The 19,522-nt window shown below is 36.9% G+C and overlaps 2 protein-coding genes across 2 annotated transcripts in view; both read right to left on the reverse strand.

The window, feature by feature from the left end:
• The window catches only part of LOC131850786 (uncharacterized), a 170,379-nt gene extending 167,293 nt beyond the window's left edge, over nucleotides 1-3,086 (reverse strand). The window contains exon 1 of the mRNA XM_059201150.1: nucleotides 2,501-3,086. The gene's annotated coding sequence lies outside the window, so the exon portion shown is untranslated. The remainder of the gene's footprint in view (nucleotides 1-2,500) is intronic.
• A 4,176-nt stretch (nucleotides 3,087-7,262) lies between these two features.
• LOC131850976 (uncharacterized) overlaps nucleotides 7,263-19,522 on the reverse strand; it is a 72,284-nt gene continuing 60,024 nt past the window's right edge. Inside the window, exons 6-7 of the mRNA XM_059201398.1 lie at nucleotides 9,581-9,681; nucleotides 7,263-8,978 (exon numbers count right to left, since the gene is read on the reverse strand). Of these exons, the coding sequence (XP_059057381.1) occupies nucleotides 8,538-8,978; nucleotides 9,581-9,681 (542 nt within the window). The 3' untranslated portion in view covers nucleotides 7,263-8,537. The remainder of the gene's footprint in view (nucleotides 8,979-9,580; nucleotides 9,682-19,522) is intronic.

The raw sequence follows: 19,522 nt of genomic DNA on the forward strand, positions 1-19,522 counted from the left end.
GTGCAATCACTAACTCTTTTGAAACTGTCTATATTCTTTCTTCTATATTATGGCATACATGATATTTTCATAAATATATTGAGAAGCAACGGTGAGGATATTTGATTCCTTAAAGCACTCTCGCAAAGACTCCCTGGAACCCATGCTATAAATGGAGCGAATGGCCCTCTTTTGTAAAATAAATATTGTATTTATATCAGCTGCTTGGCCCCATAACAAAATACCATACGACATAATGCTATGGAAATAGCTAAAGTATACAAGTTTAGCCGTTGCCACGTCTGTTAATTGTCTAATTCTTCTTACCGCATAAGCGGCAGAACTAAGTCGACTCGCTAATTTAGTAATATGGGCACCCCATTGCAACTTGGAATCTAATGTGATACCTAGAAATACAGTATCATCCACAAAATTAATAGGTTTATTGTCCAACATGATTTTTGAATCTACTGGCCTTACATTGGGGAGAGTAAATTTGATACATTTAGTTTTATTTGCATTTAGTAACATATTATTAGCCGTAAACCATTTTAGAACATAAGAAAGAGCACCGTTTACTTCGTCCAAATCATCAATATGTCGATTGACTTTGAATACTAATGAAGTATCATCAGCAAACAGAACTATGTCAGCTATCTTTTCTGACTCCTGATACCAGACTCACATGCTAAGAAAATTCCCTGCTTCCATACTGCCACTGTTTAAAAGATACTATATTATAGATTATTACTTAAGTATATTCTATATCTATACTAAATTATCTTGGGGAATGGTCAAGGTGAGTCACAAGTATTTAATATATAGAATGTGAAAGTATATTTTAAATAAAGGAGTTGTAATATGAATTAAGTAAGTGTTTCTATAAAAAAATATTTCTATTTAATTGATAAATTACAATAATAGACTAGTGATATTGAAAAGTTAATTTAATAATAATTTATATATTTTATGAACTTTGCTTGTTTTAAGTACTTAATCATTTAATTAATTACTATTTATTAATCTTGGCATAGTGGATATCTTATACCTTTACAACAAAACAAAATTAAGTCGCTTCTGCTGTCTGTTCGCTCAGATCTTTTAAACTACTCAATGCAGTTTAATGCAGTTTTTATAAAAGAGTTATTCAAGAGGAAGGTTTATGTGTATAATACATGTACAAATGTGTGAAACCAAGACAGGTCGCTAATTGTTAATAAAGCAAATAAATTTAATTAGAATTAACAATATTCACATTAAAAGCCAGCCTCCAAAGTAGGTAATCATTATTAGGTAGACTGTAGGTAAATAAAAAAAAAACTTGAATTGCGTAAGTGTCTAAAATAACCTTTGGAGAAATTAATTTTGAATTAAGTATTGTGCACATACTGACCCTGATATTTATAAAAATGTCATACATTTCATAACCATATCTTAGTTATGAAATTATGACTAAATATTTGCTTTTGAACTATTTGGGTAATTTAAAGCAAGAATAAACAAAGAAGTGGGTTTGTCGGTTTTAGCATTTATGAATATTGGTGTCAATTATTTATACAGTACATTTTCTATTGCTAAGTGCCAGTAAGTAATAAAAAATAACTATATTTGTGTATGATGAAATAAAGCTAAGAGCCGCCCTCTACTGCAGAAGTGCAGCTTAAAATAGAGTACACGGGAAGGAATTAGAAGAGGCATTTGCCACAAGGCACTCTGTACTGCAGGATATAATCCAATTAATAATTAATAAAAAGTAAAAAAACATAAGAAAGTAAAAATACTGAACAATTGCACAACTGTTAATAATAATCTTAAAAATTAATATACTGTATAGCATAATAATTGGACCAGTAATTACCATGTCTAATAAAAATGTATAGAAAAGTGCAGAATAAAGGCTTCTGTTTTTTTATCTTTATCTTATATATTTGTGAATGTAGCTAAGTTTTTTTTTATACAATGATGATGGTGGATTAATAATTTAGATTACATATTATAAAATGCAATTGTAATGTTTTTGTTAAGAATTATACTTTGAATAATAATTACAATCTGTAATTTTCTTCTCCTAATAGAAATAGGCGCAATTTTTACACAAATGTAGTGACTTGTGATAGGTACCTCATTTCAGTATACATGCAACCTTCTTTCGTGTATGTATGTCAAACAACAATAGGTACTGAGAGATTTTTAACGCCGATAAAAAAAATTGATTCACGAGAGCCAATACCGTTGTCTGTTTTAATATTTATCGTGTTTTGAATGCGAACCGTGTTTTATTATTCATCTCTCACGACAATTTACATGCACGATATTCCGAATTAATTGACTTCGTATAATGCCCATTATGCTGTCTATAAAATTTTATTAAATAACCAGTTACCTCGGACCTAAAAAGTTATTGTTTGATTCGTTTTTAAATTGACATCATCAGTCGTCTGAGATATTTATTATTAGGTGTATCAAATTAGGTACACGTAAGACAGGAAGTAAAAAGAAATTAAACGTATTGTTTACTAACCTCTTTGGACTGCAGGCTATGTTGCACTAGTAATCAAGTAAGCGATAGTGACCATCACCATTTCATACATAATTGATATAACTGTGTTCACCAATAGAATATTATGATCGGCAAATAACGGAGGATACAAAAAGTAAGCCTTTTGAAAGCCGGCAGCACTTTATTGACCCATACCTCTATGAAACCATGGGGAAAATATGCATTTTTTATCAAGTTATATCGATTGTCAGTTTTGGTGTGCACATAGAGCGGCCTGCGTAATGTAAGTACACTCTATGACCAATTCCATTTATATAACAATATCACTCACAAGCACCTTTGTAATTTCATTAATAACACCTAAAAATCGATCCCACAACAAGGTTCACGAGAATTCAAACACAAGTCTGCGGCGGTGTGATAAAATACATTATTTTCCTAACTAAAGCTGCGATGTAATACTGCACGATGTTATTTATTTATAATACATTTTCGTGGTAGATACTTGTAAATTATGATAATGCTAACCAATTTTTCGTGTCATATTTCTTTACAATAGTACAAACAATAAGCGATCACAAAACACGCACGACTCAAGTTAAGCGCGTTCGCTTTGACACTAAACTCTACATAGATGTCGCCGTGCTCGCAGTGCTTCGCAGCCATAAAGGAAAATGGCCGCCGATATAACCCGTCAAACTAAAGCATTATAATTTCAACTTTATGCTGAAAGATTTAAGATGGAATCTTAACTAATTGTATATGACCAAAACAATGATTCGATCGTATAAAACGACCGATTGAAAAACACTCAAGTGTCTGACACTTTGATACGATGGAACGTGCACTTTGTGTGTCCGTATTATATAGAAGATCTTTTTGTCTCTTTTTCTTGAACACGATTTGAAACAAATAATAATTTTATTCTACGCTTGCGCAAAGTTTAGAATATAGTTGTATTACACGTTTATTTTATAAATATTATGAGCTTTATTCCATCTCATAAGGCCTTTTAATAATTTCGGTAAAAGTAAAATATATAAAAAAAATGTTGTTCAGTGGCCAGTAATCCAGTAAATTATAATTATCACATTATGTAGATAATGAATTACAAACTTAATATCAATTTGTAACTAATTACCTAACCTACCGAAGTTGAGACTTAGAAAGGGAAGAGGATTGAATGAAATAAATATTAATGGGGAATAGTGGCCTCTTTGCTAGGAATTGTACCATACATAGGGTTAGCCTCTACGTCGCCTGCGTCCCCCGGGATAATCGTCTGACTTCATCCTCATCCTATCATCCTCCATTGATGCCCTGTTAGCGTATACTGTTGGTTTCAGGCATGTGTCTGCGCTAATACAATTTTCATACATTAAAAAATGTACCTACCTACCTAACTGTAAGCCAGTTTAAGCATCTTGATGCGTTCTTGTACCATAGGTGGAATTTTTATATACCTACTCTAACATTTTTTTAAAGCTACATGCATGAATTTGCATGAATAGATTATAATCACAGTCAGATATGAAGCTAAATATGTAGGAACTACGGAGGTTAGTAGGTGCTTACCTCAATAATTACACATGGCTTAGGATCATATAATTTCTAGAATTAAACGTGTATTCTATGCTGCGTTTTAAACTTGGAAAAAATCTGTTCACAACATTTGAGTAATTGTCCGACTAAGTGGAATAAAACGCTTAAAATTTCTGTAATCAAGGGAATGGAAAACTCAACAAAGAGCTGCCCGAGGCGTCAAGTGCAATTAAAAAATATTGAACTAGCCCTCGTCCCAGGATTTGACTGGCAGGTATGTACAAATCACATTTACTTGAAACGATATGGCGTGATATTCTGGGGCAATGCGACCAATAAAGAGTTAGTGTTAAAAGCTCAAAAGAGATGTATCAGAGCAATTTCTAATTTCAAAGTAACTGACAGTTGCATACCTTCTTTTATAAAACTTATGATATTGACTTTTCCCTCTCATTATATATACGAAGTATGCTTATATGTAAAAATAAATAGCAATTTATTTACCCCTGCCTTTAAAAACAAATACAGACAAAAACGTGATAAAAACACAATTCAAATTCAGACATCGAGAGCCAACACTCATGTCAAAATGTTTTATACATATTTCTAAAAATATATATAATAAATTACCTGACGAATTAAAAAGAATGATAATAACGAAATTTAAAAGCAAATTAAAATCAATTTTAATAAAAAAATGTTATTACTCTATTACAGAGTTCTTAACAGATGATCATTTCATGAATGTATAATAAGATAATTTTATTTGACTTAATTATATGTGACTTTGTATGATTTGATTGTTCGATTTATTATATTGTTTGACATATTATTTAATTTATTCATAAATTTATTGACATTGTATAAATTAATGACATCTATTTATGAACTTAACTAATTACTCTAATGTACCTAACTGTATATAGTTATAATGTAATTACGGGGTATCCCATATACATGTCTTATGTACTTTTTATTAATAATAGCTGTAATGTACCGTGTGAGAAGCAATAAATAAATAAATAAAAAAAATAAAAATAAAACTAAACATTTTCTTTGCTGATATGTAGTACTCATTTTATTAACAAATAAATAGAGCTCCGGAAGCTAGTGCAATTATTGTAGCCACCCTGTATTGATTTTTTAAATTTATTTCTTGCAGTTTATCTATTAAAAAATCTTTCCTCTTTAGAATATGTAGGTACCTCGTCACGACTTGTTATTTATTGCTTGGTAGGTAATTATTTTGAATATGTAGATCCGATTATACCTTAATATAATTTCAATGAATAGTAGTCAGTAGTAGGTAATTACCTAACCTTCGGGGTAGGAGTTCCGGAGTTCGAATCTAGCCATAATGTAGCTACATAAATCCATAAAAAATTAAACATGTTAAATTAAATTAAACATTATGTAATTTATATATTCACCTATTTTTTAATAGATAATACGGGAATAGTACATCCTTCTTCGCTTATAACATGAACCTGAAGTCAGGTCAGTTCGCCCATCGTGGCATATTCACAGGGAATTTACCACAATAGTTTCCAGGGGAAATCGCATGAATGTCAACCTTACATGGGGTCATTAAACTACATTAGTAACAAACTCTACCCCCTCCCCCCTATATATCTATTAGACATTAACAAACAACCTAGGAACATACTTTTTACAATATTTCGGTTGTAGGATGCAGTTTAGCCAATGAAATTACAGGATAACATCTAACTCCTCCGAAAAGGCAACGCATGAGTGGTATCTTTTTTAGTGGATGATAATGGAATGATGCACCCGTCTGTGCTAATGGTATACGCTGGTGGGGCACCCGTGGAGGATGAACAGTGGAAGAACAATGAACAGAACATGAAGTCAGGTTAGCTAGCCCATCGTGATAAATTCACCGGGAATTTGTCACGATGGTTCTCAGGGGGAACCGCGTGGAGGTCAACCTGACAAGGTACATTGTTAGCAATGGGATGAACAATCCACACTACTAACAATCCCCTTCCCCCCACATGAGTGTGAATCAGGAGTGTAACATGATAACGTGATGTCCATAGCGATCTTCATGTGCCTATATAGTCGATGGTTACCACCAGAGGGACAGTCACTGGCCGTCTGCTTGTTTGACATTCGAATTAAAAAAACATATATTATCTTTTAATATGTTATCTCTGATTTGCTGTGAGCTTAGCGACTAATGGCGACATCTATATTTTGCTATCCGCAACGAATTTGAGACGAATAAGCATGGAACCAGGATAGAAGTTAGGCATGTAGTGAAATAGTAGTTTTGTATATAACCACTAGATGGCGCTGAGTTTTTTTTACTTAATCGTCTATTTCATAGGTGTATTGCGAACAATTAAAATCTTAAAATCTTTAAAGATCAAAATAATATAAACTGTATATGTTTTGACGAAAAAAAGGTAGGTATATCTAATTTGAATTGTTTGTAAAAATTTTGGAAAAAGTGACAGATAATAATGATAAATAAATATTTCTTTTAATTTTATGCAATTTTTATTTCTTTTGTGGAAAATCTTTACCCTTCGTAAGGGCCTAAACAAATTTTTATATGGTGCCCCGCCAAGGCACGCTACGCTTCTGATGTTACTTAATTATTTTTGCAATCCATGTGGTCACACTCAGTTTTTATTTATACTGGATATCATCACGACTGATATCTCAACTGGGGCAGTCAGATGCGTTGTCAACTGTTGATATTATCACTGATTATTTTTTGCTTTGATATCGGCTTTTCCTTCCCCAGAGAGATGGTCAGATATACATATAAATTGGCACTCTTAAGTATTTTTTGTGTCGGCTAGATTTGGACACATGAACTCTTGGGTGCCATTCAGAAGGTACGTAATTAGGTTTATTATTATTTCATTAACTTATAAATCAACCTAGACTTGTTTATGTTTTATGAGAATACAACCTAGTGCTGATGCATGTTTTGATAACTCATCTGATCTGATATTTTTTTTTTATAAATCACATTCTAGTCTCATCTTAAGAATTTTATGAACCTTGAAGCCGTTCATCCAAACGACAACAGATAATAATGCAACAAACAAACAACAACAAACTATTATAGTTTTATTATGTTGGATATAAGTTACATTGTTCTTAAATACTAGTATAGGTACAACAATACGATACTAATACTAAAACTAACAACAATATAATACTAATACTATTATAATATATAACTAATATAATAAAACTCTAAACTAATTAAATCTAAAAATATAAGCTAAGTAAGAGTATACAGGTGTTACAATTAATTACAATAAAAAATAGTTTATATCTTAAACAAAGAAGGTACAACAGAAAAATGGTATTCTCAAGTGTGTCACAATTGCCCTTACACTCGGTCTAGTCGGTCAGTTGTCAGTCTCACCCTCTTTTAAGATAAACCAGTCGAGGTCTGTCCAACTTTGTTGCATGGCAACCTGACAGTTGACCGACTGTATTGATATACAATCGCGTCGGCTGTCAGGTTGCCCAAATTATTGCCTTGAATTGCCTGAATAGTGTCACTCTAAGGTTAATACCTTAGCGCCTTCAGGGCCGTCTTTCACCTATTAGAGGACCTGAGCACATTAGGATAATGTGGTCGACCCCCTATGACCATATTAAAGCACTATTTTGTTAGAATAGACAAAGTCATTTTTGAACATGACTCTTTAGAGAGGTATATGGGGATGCCCTACCTTCAAAACAAACCAGTGAAAATAATTTTAAAAAGTCGTTGTGTGATGAGGGGTTTAAGTTCTTGCTCGTTTTTTTATTTTTTTTATAAATAGACATTTAAAAATGTTCAAAAATGATTTCTTTTATAAATGTCTATTTATAAAAAAAAGAACAAAAACGAACAAATTGACCATAGTCGGTAAGCATTTGTTAAGATTGATTTTCAGGGAGAGTAGAGTAGCTATCGGTTATCGATTGGTAATGGAGTAGGGACTGGACTAGACTAGATCCCCCATCTATTGCAGGGCCCTATGCACGTGCCCAGTGTGCCCAGTGGGGAAGAGGGGCCTGACACTACTTGCTACTAACGTATGACGATGGTCTAAATAAACTGATTTCATAATCATCCTTTCTCTCGCATCCTACATTGGTCGTCGGGCTACCATAGATATTGGTGTTTCATAGAACTGAATTTACGACAGTTAGCCATAAGTCCCTTCTACTGGGTACTAAGCATAAATTATTTTATTCTAGTTTATTATTGATATGTGTGATACTACTAAATTTGGTGCGAACACTTAACCACTATACGACAGTTAGGTTTTATCAAATTCCGTTATTTATTTGGCTATCTTACTACATACAATGGTTTCGCTTCTAAGAGGTGTCTCTATAATCAGTAAACATATAAAAATGTCTTTTTTCATCCTTCCGAATTCGTTTTCTTTTGTACCTTCAAATTCACTCTTATTATAATATGATCTTCACTCATGAGTATTTTCATTAATTCCAGTATAGGTTATATAAATTAAGTTTAATTATTTTTACGTACCACTTCACAATAGCTAGGCTCCACATATTCTGTGTCCTTGTTGTTGACGTATTGATCATTGTCGAATACATTGGAGTAGTCGTTATTTTTCGATCGCATCTTATCAGCGTTAATGGTTGAAGGTGGCACTATACAGGCGTAATCGCTTTCTTTTACTTGCGGCCTTTTTGACGCAATTTCGTTATTGTGTAGGTTTAGTTCGGCATATAGGCATTCAGTGGGAGGATTCTTTCTTCTATTCTTTGGTATTGGTACTGAGTATAAATCTGCGACATCGTTCGGTCTGTACGGTTGCGCGTATACATTTTCAGACGATGATTTCACGTCAGCTGGTTTACAATATATGTCTTCGATTCTCGAAGAATTTGGAAAAGGTTGATTCTGTTGTGCTGCAAGGTTTTCATACTCCATATTGGATTGTTGCTGTAAATTGAAATAAATTAATATGTTTTAATTTAAGATGTGCCCTAAGCGTATTAGATACACAGTGAAATAATATACGTATTATATTATATAATGTGATAGCCTCCCTCAACTCAAGCTTACGAAGCATACTGAACTGAAGTGATATGTTGTTTTTACTGTAGACATAGATAATAATAATAATAATAGTTAAACGGGTTTTAACGTGGAATATAGTGATTAATAAATTAAAAAAAAAAGAAGATCAATAAGTGTACCGTGTACCGTACTGTGTGTCGCGATTTTTCTGGGACAATCTAATGACGGTAGTTGAACAAACTGCCGGCTACTATCAACGTTGACATTCGCTGTTACTCTAGTCAGATCATGACCATGGTGCGACTGTCGACACGTCAGGAGAGGTAAATTCCCTTTTTTTTATCATTAAATTATTCAATGTTGTCTCAATGTGTTAGAACCCGTTTAACTATATTAATTACCTCCCTGTTGATTCGTATTCGCTAGTGTATATACATGTTAGTACCATGCACTAACTTAAAATTTATGCTGGATATTTATTAAAAAAAGTTAATAGTAACAAAAATGCCTGATATATTATTTACCATTGTCTGGCACTGATTCTTTGTAACCTTCACTATTGCTATAGAAATTAGAATGAGGATAATACATCCGCAACAGATCAGACTCCACAGCCATATCGGAACTAAAAAAAATAAGTATATTATAACGTAACTGGTATGCACAGACGTCGTTTAGCTCTAACAATCAGCGCCACCTACTGGGTCTAATTGTATTTTTAAACTACCCAGGAGGCCATTGAAATATGAAAACTCATCATATAGACGGCCTCGGTGACCTATAATTTTGACACACATTTTACTTCGGTTGGTCGCGGATTTGATTTCGCCTACAATGAAAACATTTATATTTTAGGTCTGCGCATTAGCTATGTGTTAAATATTTTATCACTTGTATAGTACTCATAACACAAGTTCTGGTTATATTGAGGCCAGATGGCGTTGTGTGAGTTGCCCAGAGTTATTCTTATATTATTATAATCAATCACTCAAATCAGTCCGGCTGTTTAGAAGTGAAATGACCAACACACGTACAGAAGAATTATAGGCGAATACGTAACTTACCGATGTAGACTGTACAAAGTCGTTTGCGTGGACACATCTGACAGACCTATTTCAAATGACCAAGCAACTTGCTTTGTAAGCTGTGTTTCAGTTGACAGGTTGTTAATATAACAATGAAAATGATTTAATTACACGTTAGTCTTTTGCAGTGACAACACATGATGACGTGACGTCCGCGATGTTGTTCATGTATATAGACCATCCTGTTGCCACCTACCACTTACTTACCGAAGTCAGACGAGCCGTAAGCGTGTCTTTCCACTTCTATAACAAAAAAATATTATAGTAGGTATTCACATTCACCGTAGATAATATAATCTTAAAGTATTTTTTGACTGACTTCAAAATGGAGAGGGTTTGCAAGTTGTCCATTCGACGGTATATTTCCAAAAGTACCTTCGCTACGTTATGGTATCAAACCCCCTTGTATCCCATATCGTCCTCTTAATAACATTTCTAAAAGTAAGCTTTTCGAGTCCGCTTTACAGGATTTGATTATATAATTTTATTTTTCGTATTCACCATCTTGGAACATTTGCATTATTAGATGTTTTTTTTTCATATGGATTATAAGGGTGATGCTTGTTTTTTTTTTATGGATGATAATGAAATGGTGCACCTGCAGTGGAGGATCATAAGATGAATATGAGGTCAGGTTAGTTAGCCCATCGCAGGAATTTATCACGATGGTTTCCAAGAGGAACCGTGTGGAGGTACACCTGACATAGTGTATTGCTAGCAATGTGGTTATTAGTCCACATCTACTAACTAACAATCCCCTTCCTCCCACCATATTAGATTTAATGTTACGTACCTGACAATGTTCTGTCCTCCAAAAATAAACGTGTAAACAACATTTCAGCGTTCAGTATAACTTACAGTCGCAAGATTTGACGTAAAGGAACTTGGAAGCTAATTAACCCAAACAAATTTGCAATTATTTATTTGTTTGGGTAGTTTGTAAATACAAACGGTTCTGAGTAGACTATGTAATGTAATTCATACCATTTCCTCCTGTATCATCATCAGTGGTCTTCTGCATATGCGAATTGTTATCTGTCTTGGGCCTCTGGGCATCTGTCGAAGTATTGATCAATTAATGCCGACGTTAAGAAATATTTATTTAGTGACCTGAGAGCTAGAATGAGAGTCTTAATTACTATGTCCCGCCTCACACTGGCGCGAGTCCCTGAAGTACATTTCCTGATGAAGTCTAAAACTTCGTAAACTAGCTTATTATCGAAAAAAAAAAATGAAAACATACTACGTACACTAAATTCCAGCACATATGTTAAAATCTTAGAATTTTGTAAAATTTTATCCCCAAGTCTGTACCATTGGGAATTGCTGTGCTCGGGTTACAAGTGAGCTTTAGGTTATATATGATTATATGTGTACCAAAGTAAAATTAGAATCTGTCTAGTCGTTTAAGCGTAATTGAGTAATGAACATACAAACTTTCACTCTTAGTATCTAAGTTTATAATGTTAGTAGAGTTAGACAGTTGCCAAGCCCGATATTAATGTGAGGTGACATATAGTGCTGTTTAATGCAATGCAATAAATTTTCACGTCACTTCGTTACTCAACCGCAGCTGTATTTTAGGAATCTCTCTAATGATTACCGATTTCCTAAACAATATTTATTAGCCATATTGTTTGCGATTCGATTTACATAAAAAAATATTTTACCGCAACAGCTACAACGAGAACATTCTAAACCACTGTAGTTAAGGGTAATAAGCTAGTTGACAAAATTTGGAAATGAGTTTAAAAATATAGCTTGGTATGTATTTTACCCCAAAAATATATATATTAAGAAAAATAAACCATTGAAGAAAAATAAACCTTTTTCAAATAAGTAGTTACCTACTTATTTTGCGTTTTTAGGCATGAACTCAAAATTGACATCGAAAAAGGCCAAGACTATCATGGCGTCTTGTATGACGTCACGCCTCGCGAAACATTCGTCTTTGTTTATGACAGTCAATTATTTTTATTAAGAAATAATGAATCCCTTTTATTTTAAATACTATGCAGTTCCTTAATGTAAAAGTACAACGATAAAAACACCGAATAAACTATTCATATACGTTCCTAACATTAAGCAAATACGTAAAAAGTGGTCAGAAATAGCAAGGAAGATCTTGCCTCCTTGGATACAATTTTCGTCGCCGGATGATGCGGTCTCAGCGTTCGAGCAGGCTGTAAATAAAAGGCTGTAAACGAGGTGTCTGCGGCAGACTGGAAAAAGTGTTTCGAAAACTGGTTCAGACGCATGAAACTTTATATTGAGGCTGGTGGAGAGTACTTTGAAAAGATGTAATAAAAATATATTTACCTATAGAACATGTTTCTTAGTGTCGCAACACTTTCTGAGTTACCCACGTAGGAGTATCATATTATTAATCATATCGTTTGGCAACTAAAACAATACAAAAAGTTGATTTGACGGCCTCGATGGTCTGGTCGTTTAGCACACCGCCTTACTTCCGAAGGTCGCGGGTTCGTTTCCTCGCACGTCGCGAATATTGTGATGATGATTGTTTATGTTGGTCAGGGTGTTTTCTATATATAATATGTATATATTTACGCAAAAAATACAGAGAAGTTTTAACATTTCGAAATTCTGATGAGCAAACATCGGCGTTTGCCACGAAAAATTTGCCTAGCATAATGGCGTCAATTTTGGGCAAATTACTGCTATTTGCTTCGGTGGAACTTGATTGCATGGCGAAATATACCTGTTATTCAAGATTAAATTTAAAATACACAGTATTGATCTAACAATTATTGCTGAAAATGAATAATTCATTCATTTATTCATTGATTCATTCGTTCGTCCGCCCGTCCGTCCGTCCATCCGTCCATCCGTCCATCCATCCAACCATCCAAACATTAATTAATTAATTAATTAATTAATTTATTTATGTAAGCTTTGCATTCCATAATTTTACAGTAGATAGATAGATAGATATATTTCAAAGTAGGTTAATTATGGACCATGTTGGGCACAGCAAGCGGTAGAGAAGAGAGGAGGACGAGTTATTATTTATACAATTAATTATATACTTCCTATCCTCGATTACGCAGACTCCTGCTATTTAGATCTCACTGAAGAGCAACTAAATAAACTTGAGCGACTTCAAAATTTATGTATACGTTTCATATTTGGTCTGCGCAAATATAATCACATTTCCCATTATCGTACTCAACTCAAGTGGCTCCCTATCCGTCTTCGTCGCAACTTACACATCCTATCACTCCTTTACAGCATTCTCTTTAACCCCCACACTCCTGATTATCTAAAAGACAGTTTCACATTTCTCAGTGAGAACAGTAGCTATCCGTCGCGTAATGTTAACAACCTCCTTCTCAGATATCCCTCTCATTCCACTTCCTTCTATTCTAAATCCTTTTCTGTCCAGGCTGTCAGGTTATGGAACGCACTCCCCCCTTGCATTCGGAGCATTCAGTCACTTGCTAGTTTCAAAGTCTCTGTCAAATCCCACTTTCTTTCCCTTTAAGTTCATATTGTCCTCTTTGTCTCATAGTTCCCTTCATATTTTCTGAAGATATGTGCATTATTAAGTATATGTATGTTTACGTATGTTTATACTTTATTATATATGTTAATAGATATATTTATGTACAAATGTATATTTATGTTCATTACGTGCACCACCTACTATTTTCTTATCTTAATGTTACTTTCTCTACTGGTAGTCTGGAAGAGATTGCTTAGCGATAAGACCGCCTTTTGTATCAGTTTATGTATTATATCATTTTGTGTGTTTTCTTTGTCTGGTGCAATAAAGAGTTTAAATAAATAAATAAATAAATATAGTATTGGATAAATAATAATAATAGTAATAATTAAAATTGTATAATAACATTTTTTAACCAATAATATCTTGATATTTCTTATAATAAATTTATAATTTTTTTCCTCTTTTAAAGAAAGTGGTAAGTGATTATATATATTTATGGATGACACCAGAGGACCACTGAATGTACATAGTGCTAACGTGGAGGATGGAAGAAGTAGCCTATGTGTGAAATTATATTTTTCACACCTTTCTTCGCTTGTTTTATAGAAATTGGGGTATTTCCGGACGAATTTACTGGTTTCTAGAATATAAAGTAAGAAGTAAGAATATTATGTTTTTGAAAATATGGTTTACAGCTTTTACAATTTGCAATATTTACTAGTAGTCTTAATTAGTTTCTTTTGTTAAGTAAAAAGGGTAGATGCATCGGTACTGTTTCCCCACATTATAATCCTGTAACTCAACCATGCGTATGCATATGCATAATAAGTGGTGAGAGCGTTAAAAGAACCACCAACTTGCAAACAAGTTGGTGGTTCTTTTAACTTCCCGAAATGCATATACAAACCTAGACACTTTACTTTTTATTTTCTTGATATGAGATTTCCAATTTATTTTTATTTATTGCGCATTAGTAGAACTAAGACGGAGTATATGGTGTTGAACTTCGGCCCCGACAAATCTGGTACAATAAACACTGAACTGAAGGTGGACGGAGAAATCCTACCAAGAGTAAGTAAGTTTTTACCTAGCCTGCTTTCGGCTGGAGAGGACCACAAAATCCGCTCCTCCAAAGTTGCCGGTCCCAAGCCCGGATAAAGAGCGAGGGTCTTTGTATACAGTATATGTATGTATATTATAAAATAACTTACAAGTAGTGTCATATTTATATTAATATATCCTTCTTCTCTTTCAAACTATCATATTTATTTCAATCAGCTGCACCTAGTAGGTGAGTCTGCAGCACATATGTATATATATTGTATCAATAGTGTATTTATAAATAAAATGTGCCTGGCAAGCACCAGAACTAATTATAGCCAACTTATATATATTTACCTATATACTATTAAATTTAAATAGCTTCCTGCACCTACCTGCGCTAAGGCCTGCGCAGTTGAGCGCCGTAAGCGGGGAAGACGGGATCCTGGGAGGTTGAGTCAATCGGAGGTCGGAGCAGTTACTTCCGAGCGACAACACGCCTCCTTTGGCCCATATTTCTGGCGAAACGGTCGCCCGAGCAGCCAGCCACTGCTCGGGAAATGGTCCAGTGCTTTACCGCCACAGGAGCACGGCGAGGAGTGGGAAGGTCTCTTCGGAGAAGGTAGTCGGCCATGCTGACGGGGTAAGGCACTGTGGAAGTTCTCTTGCCGCAGTTGTCCGAACTCCCGATGTCGTTCAAAGACGCCACCTTTCTGCTCCTAGATCCACTCGAGAAGATCCTGGTGCCATTGCGGCATCCCCATTTGCGGACTCCGAGGAGGGTGGGATATTCTCACAATATGGACATCATCGATGACATTGAGAAACTGCTTGAAGGAAGTACCTTGGACGATAATGAACGCCAAGAACTTTCATCCGATGACGGAAACTGTTTGGAGATGGCTGTTGAGCCTACAGGGACGGATGACCTAGGTCTAACGCCCAAAAAGGACTCAAAACCAAAACCAAAACGAAGGAGGTTAACAGGAGCAGCGCGGAAACGCCTAAAACTGTTAATAGCCGCCAACATCAAGGCTGATGAAGCCTTAGAACTCTGCCGGAAGCCAATGCGAGACCAGCCCTCAGAGGTAAGATCCATCAAGCGCCCACGGTCAGAGGAGGTATCCCCAAAGGAGCATACGCACAAAGCGCCTCGCGTGGCGCAGCCGACGCTCACCGGGAAAGGTACCCAGGCAGCGGAGACTGCAAAGTCACCAGCGCCTACTGTACCTCAGACACCTAGAGTCACATACCAGGCACTTGCGACACCAGGAGGCTCTTCAAGCCCAATGGTGTTTGCACCAACAAGTGTCACTAGTAGCTCAACCAAGCGTTCTACGAATACGGCCCACTAGTTGCGAACGCCTGCACCCAAGCAGCGCGTAACGACTACAGGGACGAACGTAAACGCAAAGGAGGAAACTGCAACCTATAAGGGCGCTCTCAAATCATTCCGAGTGGGGATCTGACACACGGCCCCAATGACGGACGAAATGAAGAGCATGGTGCGCTCCTCAGTTCTCCGGGAAGTTGACAAGATCACGGAAGCTGGGAAGGGCCCTCGATTTGTAGGTTGCAGTTTCAACCTAGTTGGCTGCTAATCACCTGCCAGAATGAGCCGACCAAAATATGGCTGGAGAGCATAACGCCCTCCCTAAAACCCTGGGCCGACGCAGAACTCTCTGTGTTGGACGAGAGATCGATGCCCAAACCAGCCATTGGAATGGCCTTCATACCCAGTTCGGAGACAAGGTCGGTCGATGAGGCATTCAGAATGCTGAAGTCCCAAAATTACTGCCTAAATTCCGAACTGTGGAAAATACTCAACCGTAAGGCTGAAGAGAACGGTACAGTCCTGACCGTATCTCTGGACGAGCCTTCGGTTGATTTCCTCAAAACACAGGACTTTAAAAAGGTCCTGTTCCTACACAGCAGCCTACTTCGGACGGTAATGGAAGATCTGCCACAGAAATACCCACACCATCCGAAGCGGCGAAGGGCGTAGACACCAGCGCTAAACCCGCCAGAGGCAGCTTTCCCCAGCCAAAGGGGACCTCGCAGATGAGGATCCCCAGTTTCAAGACGGGACGGAAAGATCGCGGCAGGAGCGCCACAGTATCCAATCGCAACCCAAAGGGACGCCCACGTGCCACAGGGAAGGCGAAAGGAAGCTGCTAACACGCCCACACGCAAGAAATGTATCAGAGCCAACATTGTCCAGGTCAACTTACATCATGCTATGGCAGCAACAGCGGTCATAGAAAACCTCTTCCGCAAAAACGACCTGGACCTTGCTCTGATACAAGAGCCATGGCTCAACAAACCCACGCCTTTAGGCCTCAATGCCTCAGGTAATATTCTTTTTAATACCACTGGCACTAAACCTAGAGCATGCATTCTTTTTTATAAGAAACTAGATTTTCTGACTGTTCCAGAACTATGTACAGATGACCTAGTGACAGCCTTCGTCAATTTCCCTGGATGCACAGGGTCAAAAGTACTGGTCTGCTCTGCATACTTACCTGGACATGATGAAAACAACAAAATCATCAAAGACCCGACAACCGGCCTACAGCCTGTGGTGGAATACGCCCGTAAGCACATGGCCGAACTCCTCGTGGGCTGCGATGCAAACGCCCATCACACAAATTGGGGAAGCTCTAACATCAACACCAGAGGTAAGTCACTTCATGATTTTATACTAACCAACTGTCTTCAAATCCTAAATACAGGGTGCACACCGACGTTCGTCACTGCTACAAGACAAGAGGTACTAGATATAACACTCGCGACCGACAAACTGGCCGAATATATCACTCATTGGCATGTCAGCAATGAGAACTCCATGTCTGATCACAAGCACATCAGATTCACAATTGAGGCTGCAACAGACTCAAACCCCATACTCTACAGAAACCCAAAGGCTACAGATTGGCCTAAATATAGAGACAGTCTTACAAGCCTAATTGCGGAACTTCCGAAGAGTATCAAATCTCCTCTAGAACTAGAACTCGCTGTGGACATACTTCTAAATGGATAATAAGTGCCTACCAGAACAACTGTCCCATCAAAACCAAAACCGCCAAATGTAAAACAGAGAGAGAGAGAGAGTCTAGAAAAGCTGAGGAAGAAAACTCGCAAATTATCCAACAGGGCTAAAAAGGGACCTTCCGAATGGGCCCAATATAGTAAAGCCCAAAGAGCATCATGGCGTGCTTTCTGCGAGGATATCTCCTCGCAGAAAGCATGGCGTGCTTTCTGCGAGGATATCTCCTCGCAGAAAGCACGCCATGATGCTCATGACGATCCTTGGGGAGTCTGAGTTATCACTCAGACTCCCCAAGGATCCAGATTACACAAAATGCTTGCCAAGGCGCCAAATAACCAAATTGGACTTATGAAAAGGCCCAATGGTACCTATACGACATCAGAGGAAGAAACTCTACAGCTGCTATCTACAACCCACTTCCCTGATTCGGTTCATATCTCAAGAGATAAGGAGAACCCTCCAAGCTCACATCTACAAAAGCCCAACCATGAGGCGTGGAACAGAGCTGCGAGGATTTTTCGACCAAAACAAATTATATGGGCTATAAAATCTTTCAAGCCATATAAATCATCGGGAGAAGATGGAATTTTCCCGGCCCTGTTACAACAAGGGCTTGACATCCTATCTCCCTATCTGGTAAGAATATTTAGAGCCAGCTTTGCCTGGGGTTTTATACCAGAACCATTAACGAAGGTCAAAGTTACCTACGTACCGAAAACCGGTCGAAGTGACTACTCGCAGCCAAAGTCTCACAGACCTATAAGCCTAACCTCTTTCATAATAAAAACCATGGAAAAGGTTCTGGACCAATACATTAGAGCTACAATCCTTGAAAATGCTCCCCTGCACAGGAATCAACATGCCTACCGCAAGGGACATTCCACAGAGACCGCCTTGCTCGAACTCACCGACAAGATCGAGAAGGCCTTTGAGGACAAACAAATAGCTCTATGTACATTTCTCGATATTGAGAGTGCTTTTGATAACACGCCCATAGAGACCATCTCACAGGGACTCATCCGCAAGAAAGTGGATGAAACCACCACTCAATGGATCAAAGCAATGCTCTCAAATCGAACCATTAAAACTACTCTTCATAACAGTACGTTAGAAATCCGACCTACCAAAGGATGCCCTCAAGGAGGCGTTTTATCGCCACTGCTGTGGCTACTAACGGTAGACCAGCTCTCAGAGGGTTCTGTGCAACAACAATATCAGACCGCATCCAAAGAGCACTAAAAGAGCCTGCGCAATCTGGTGGCGGAAAACCCTCCAATCCACAGCTGCCACCAAGCTAAACAGCCTACAGAGAATTGCTCGTCTGATTATTACAGGAGCCATGAGCACCACGCCGGGAGCAGCTCTAGACGCATTATTGGACTTGACGCCCCTTCCTTTATTTATAAAGGAAAAGGCGAAAGCCAATATGCTCAGAATAAGTTCCCAAAGGAGGATATCTTGGCATTCCCTGGCCATAAAAACGATACAAGAATGAGTGATCCTATTCTGGGAATGCCTGAAGACAACATGGCACCAGAGTGTAACTTTGTACAATATTACAAAATCGAAATATCTGGAAGAGACGAATGGCAAAATAACCATACACCGGACTCACTCAGAGCATGACCTAGTCTGGTTTACAGACGGGTCCAAAATAGGAGATGATGTAGGATGTGGAATATGCGGTGTAAAACCCAAAATTTGCAACTCTATATAGTTGCAGATTTTGGCTTAGGAAAATACGCCTCAATCTTTCAGGCAGAGACTTACGCCTTAATTAGATGTCTGGAAGTAATCCTAAGCCGCAACTACATCAATCAGA

Source organism: Achroia grisella, unplaced genomic scaffold, assembly GCF_030625045.1.
Source record: "Achroia grisella isolate CSIRO2021 unplaced genomic scaffold, CSIRO_AGI_Agris_v1 utg114, whole genome shotgun sequence".
NCBI classification, from domain to species: domain Eukaryota; kingdom Metazoa; phylum Arthropoda; class Insecta; order Lepidoptera; family Pyralidae; genus Achroia; species Achroia grisella.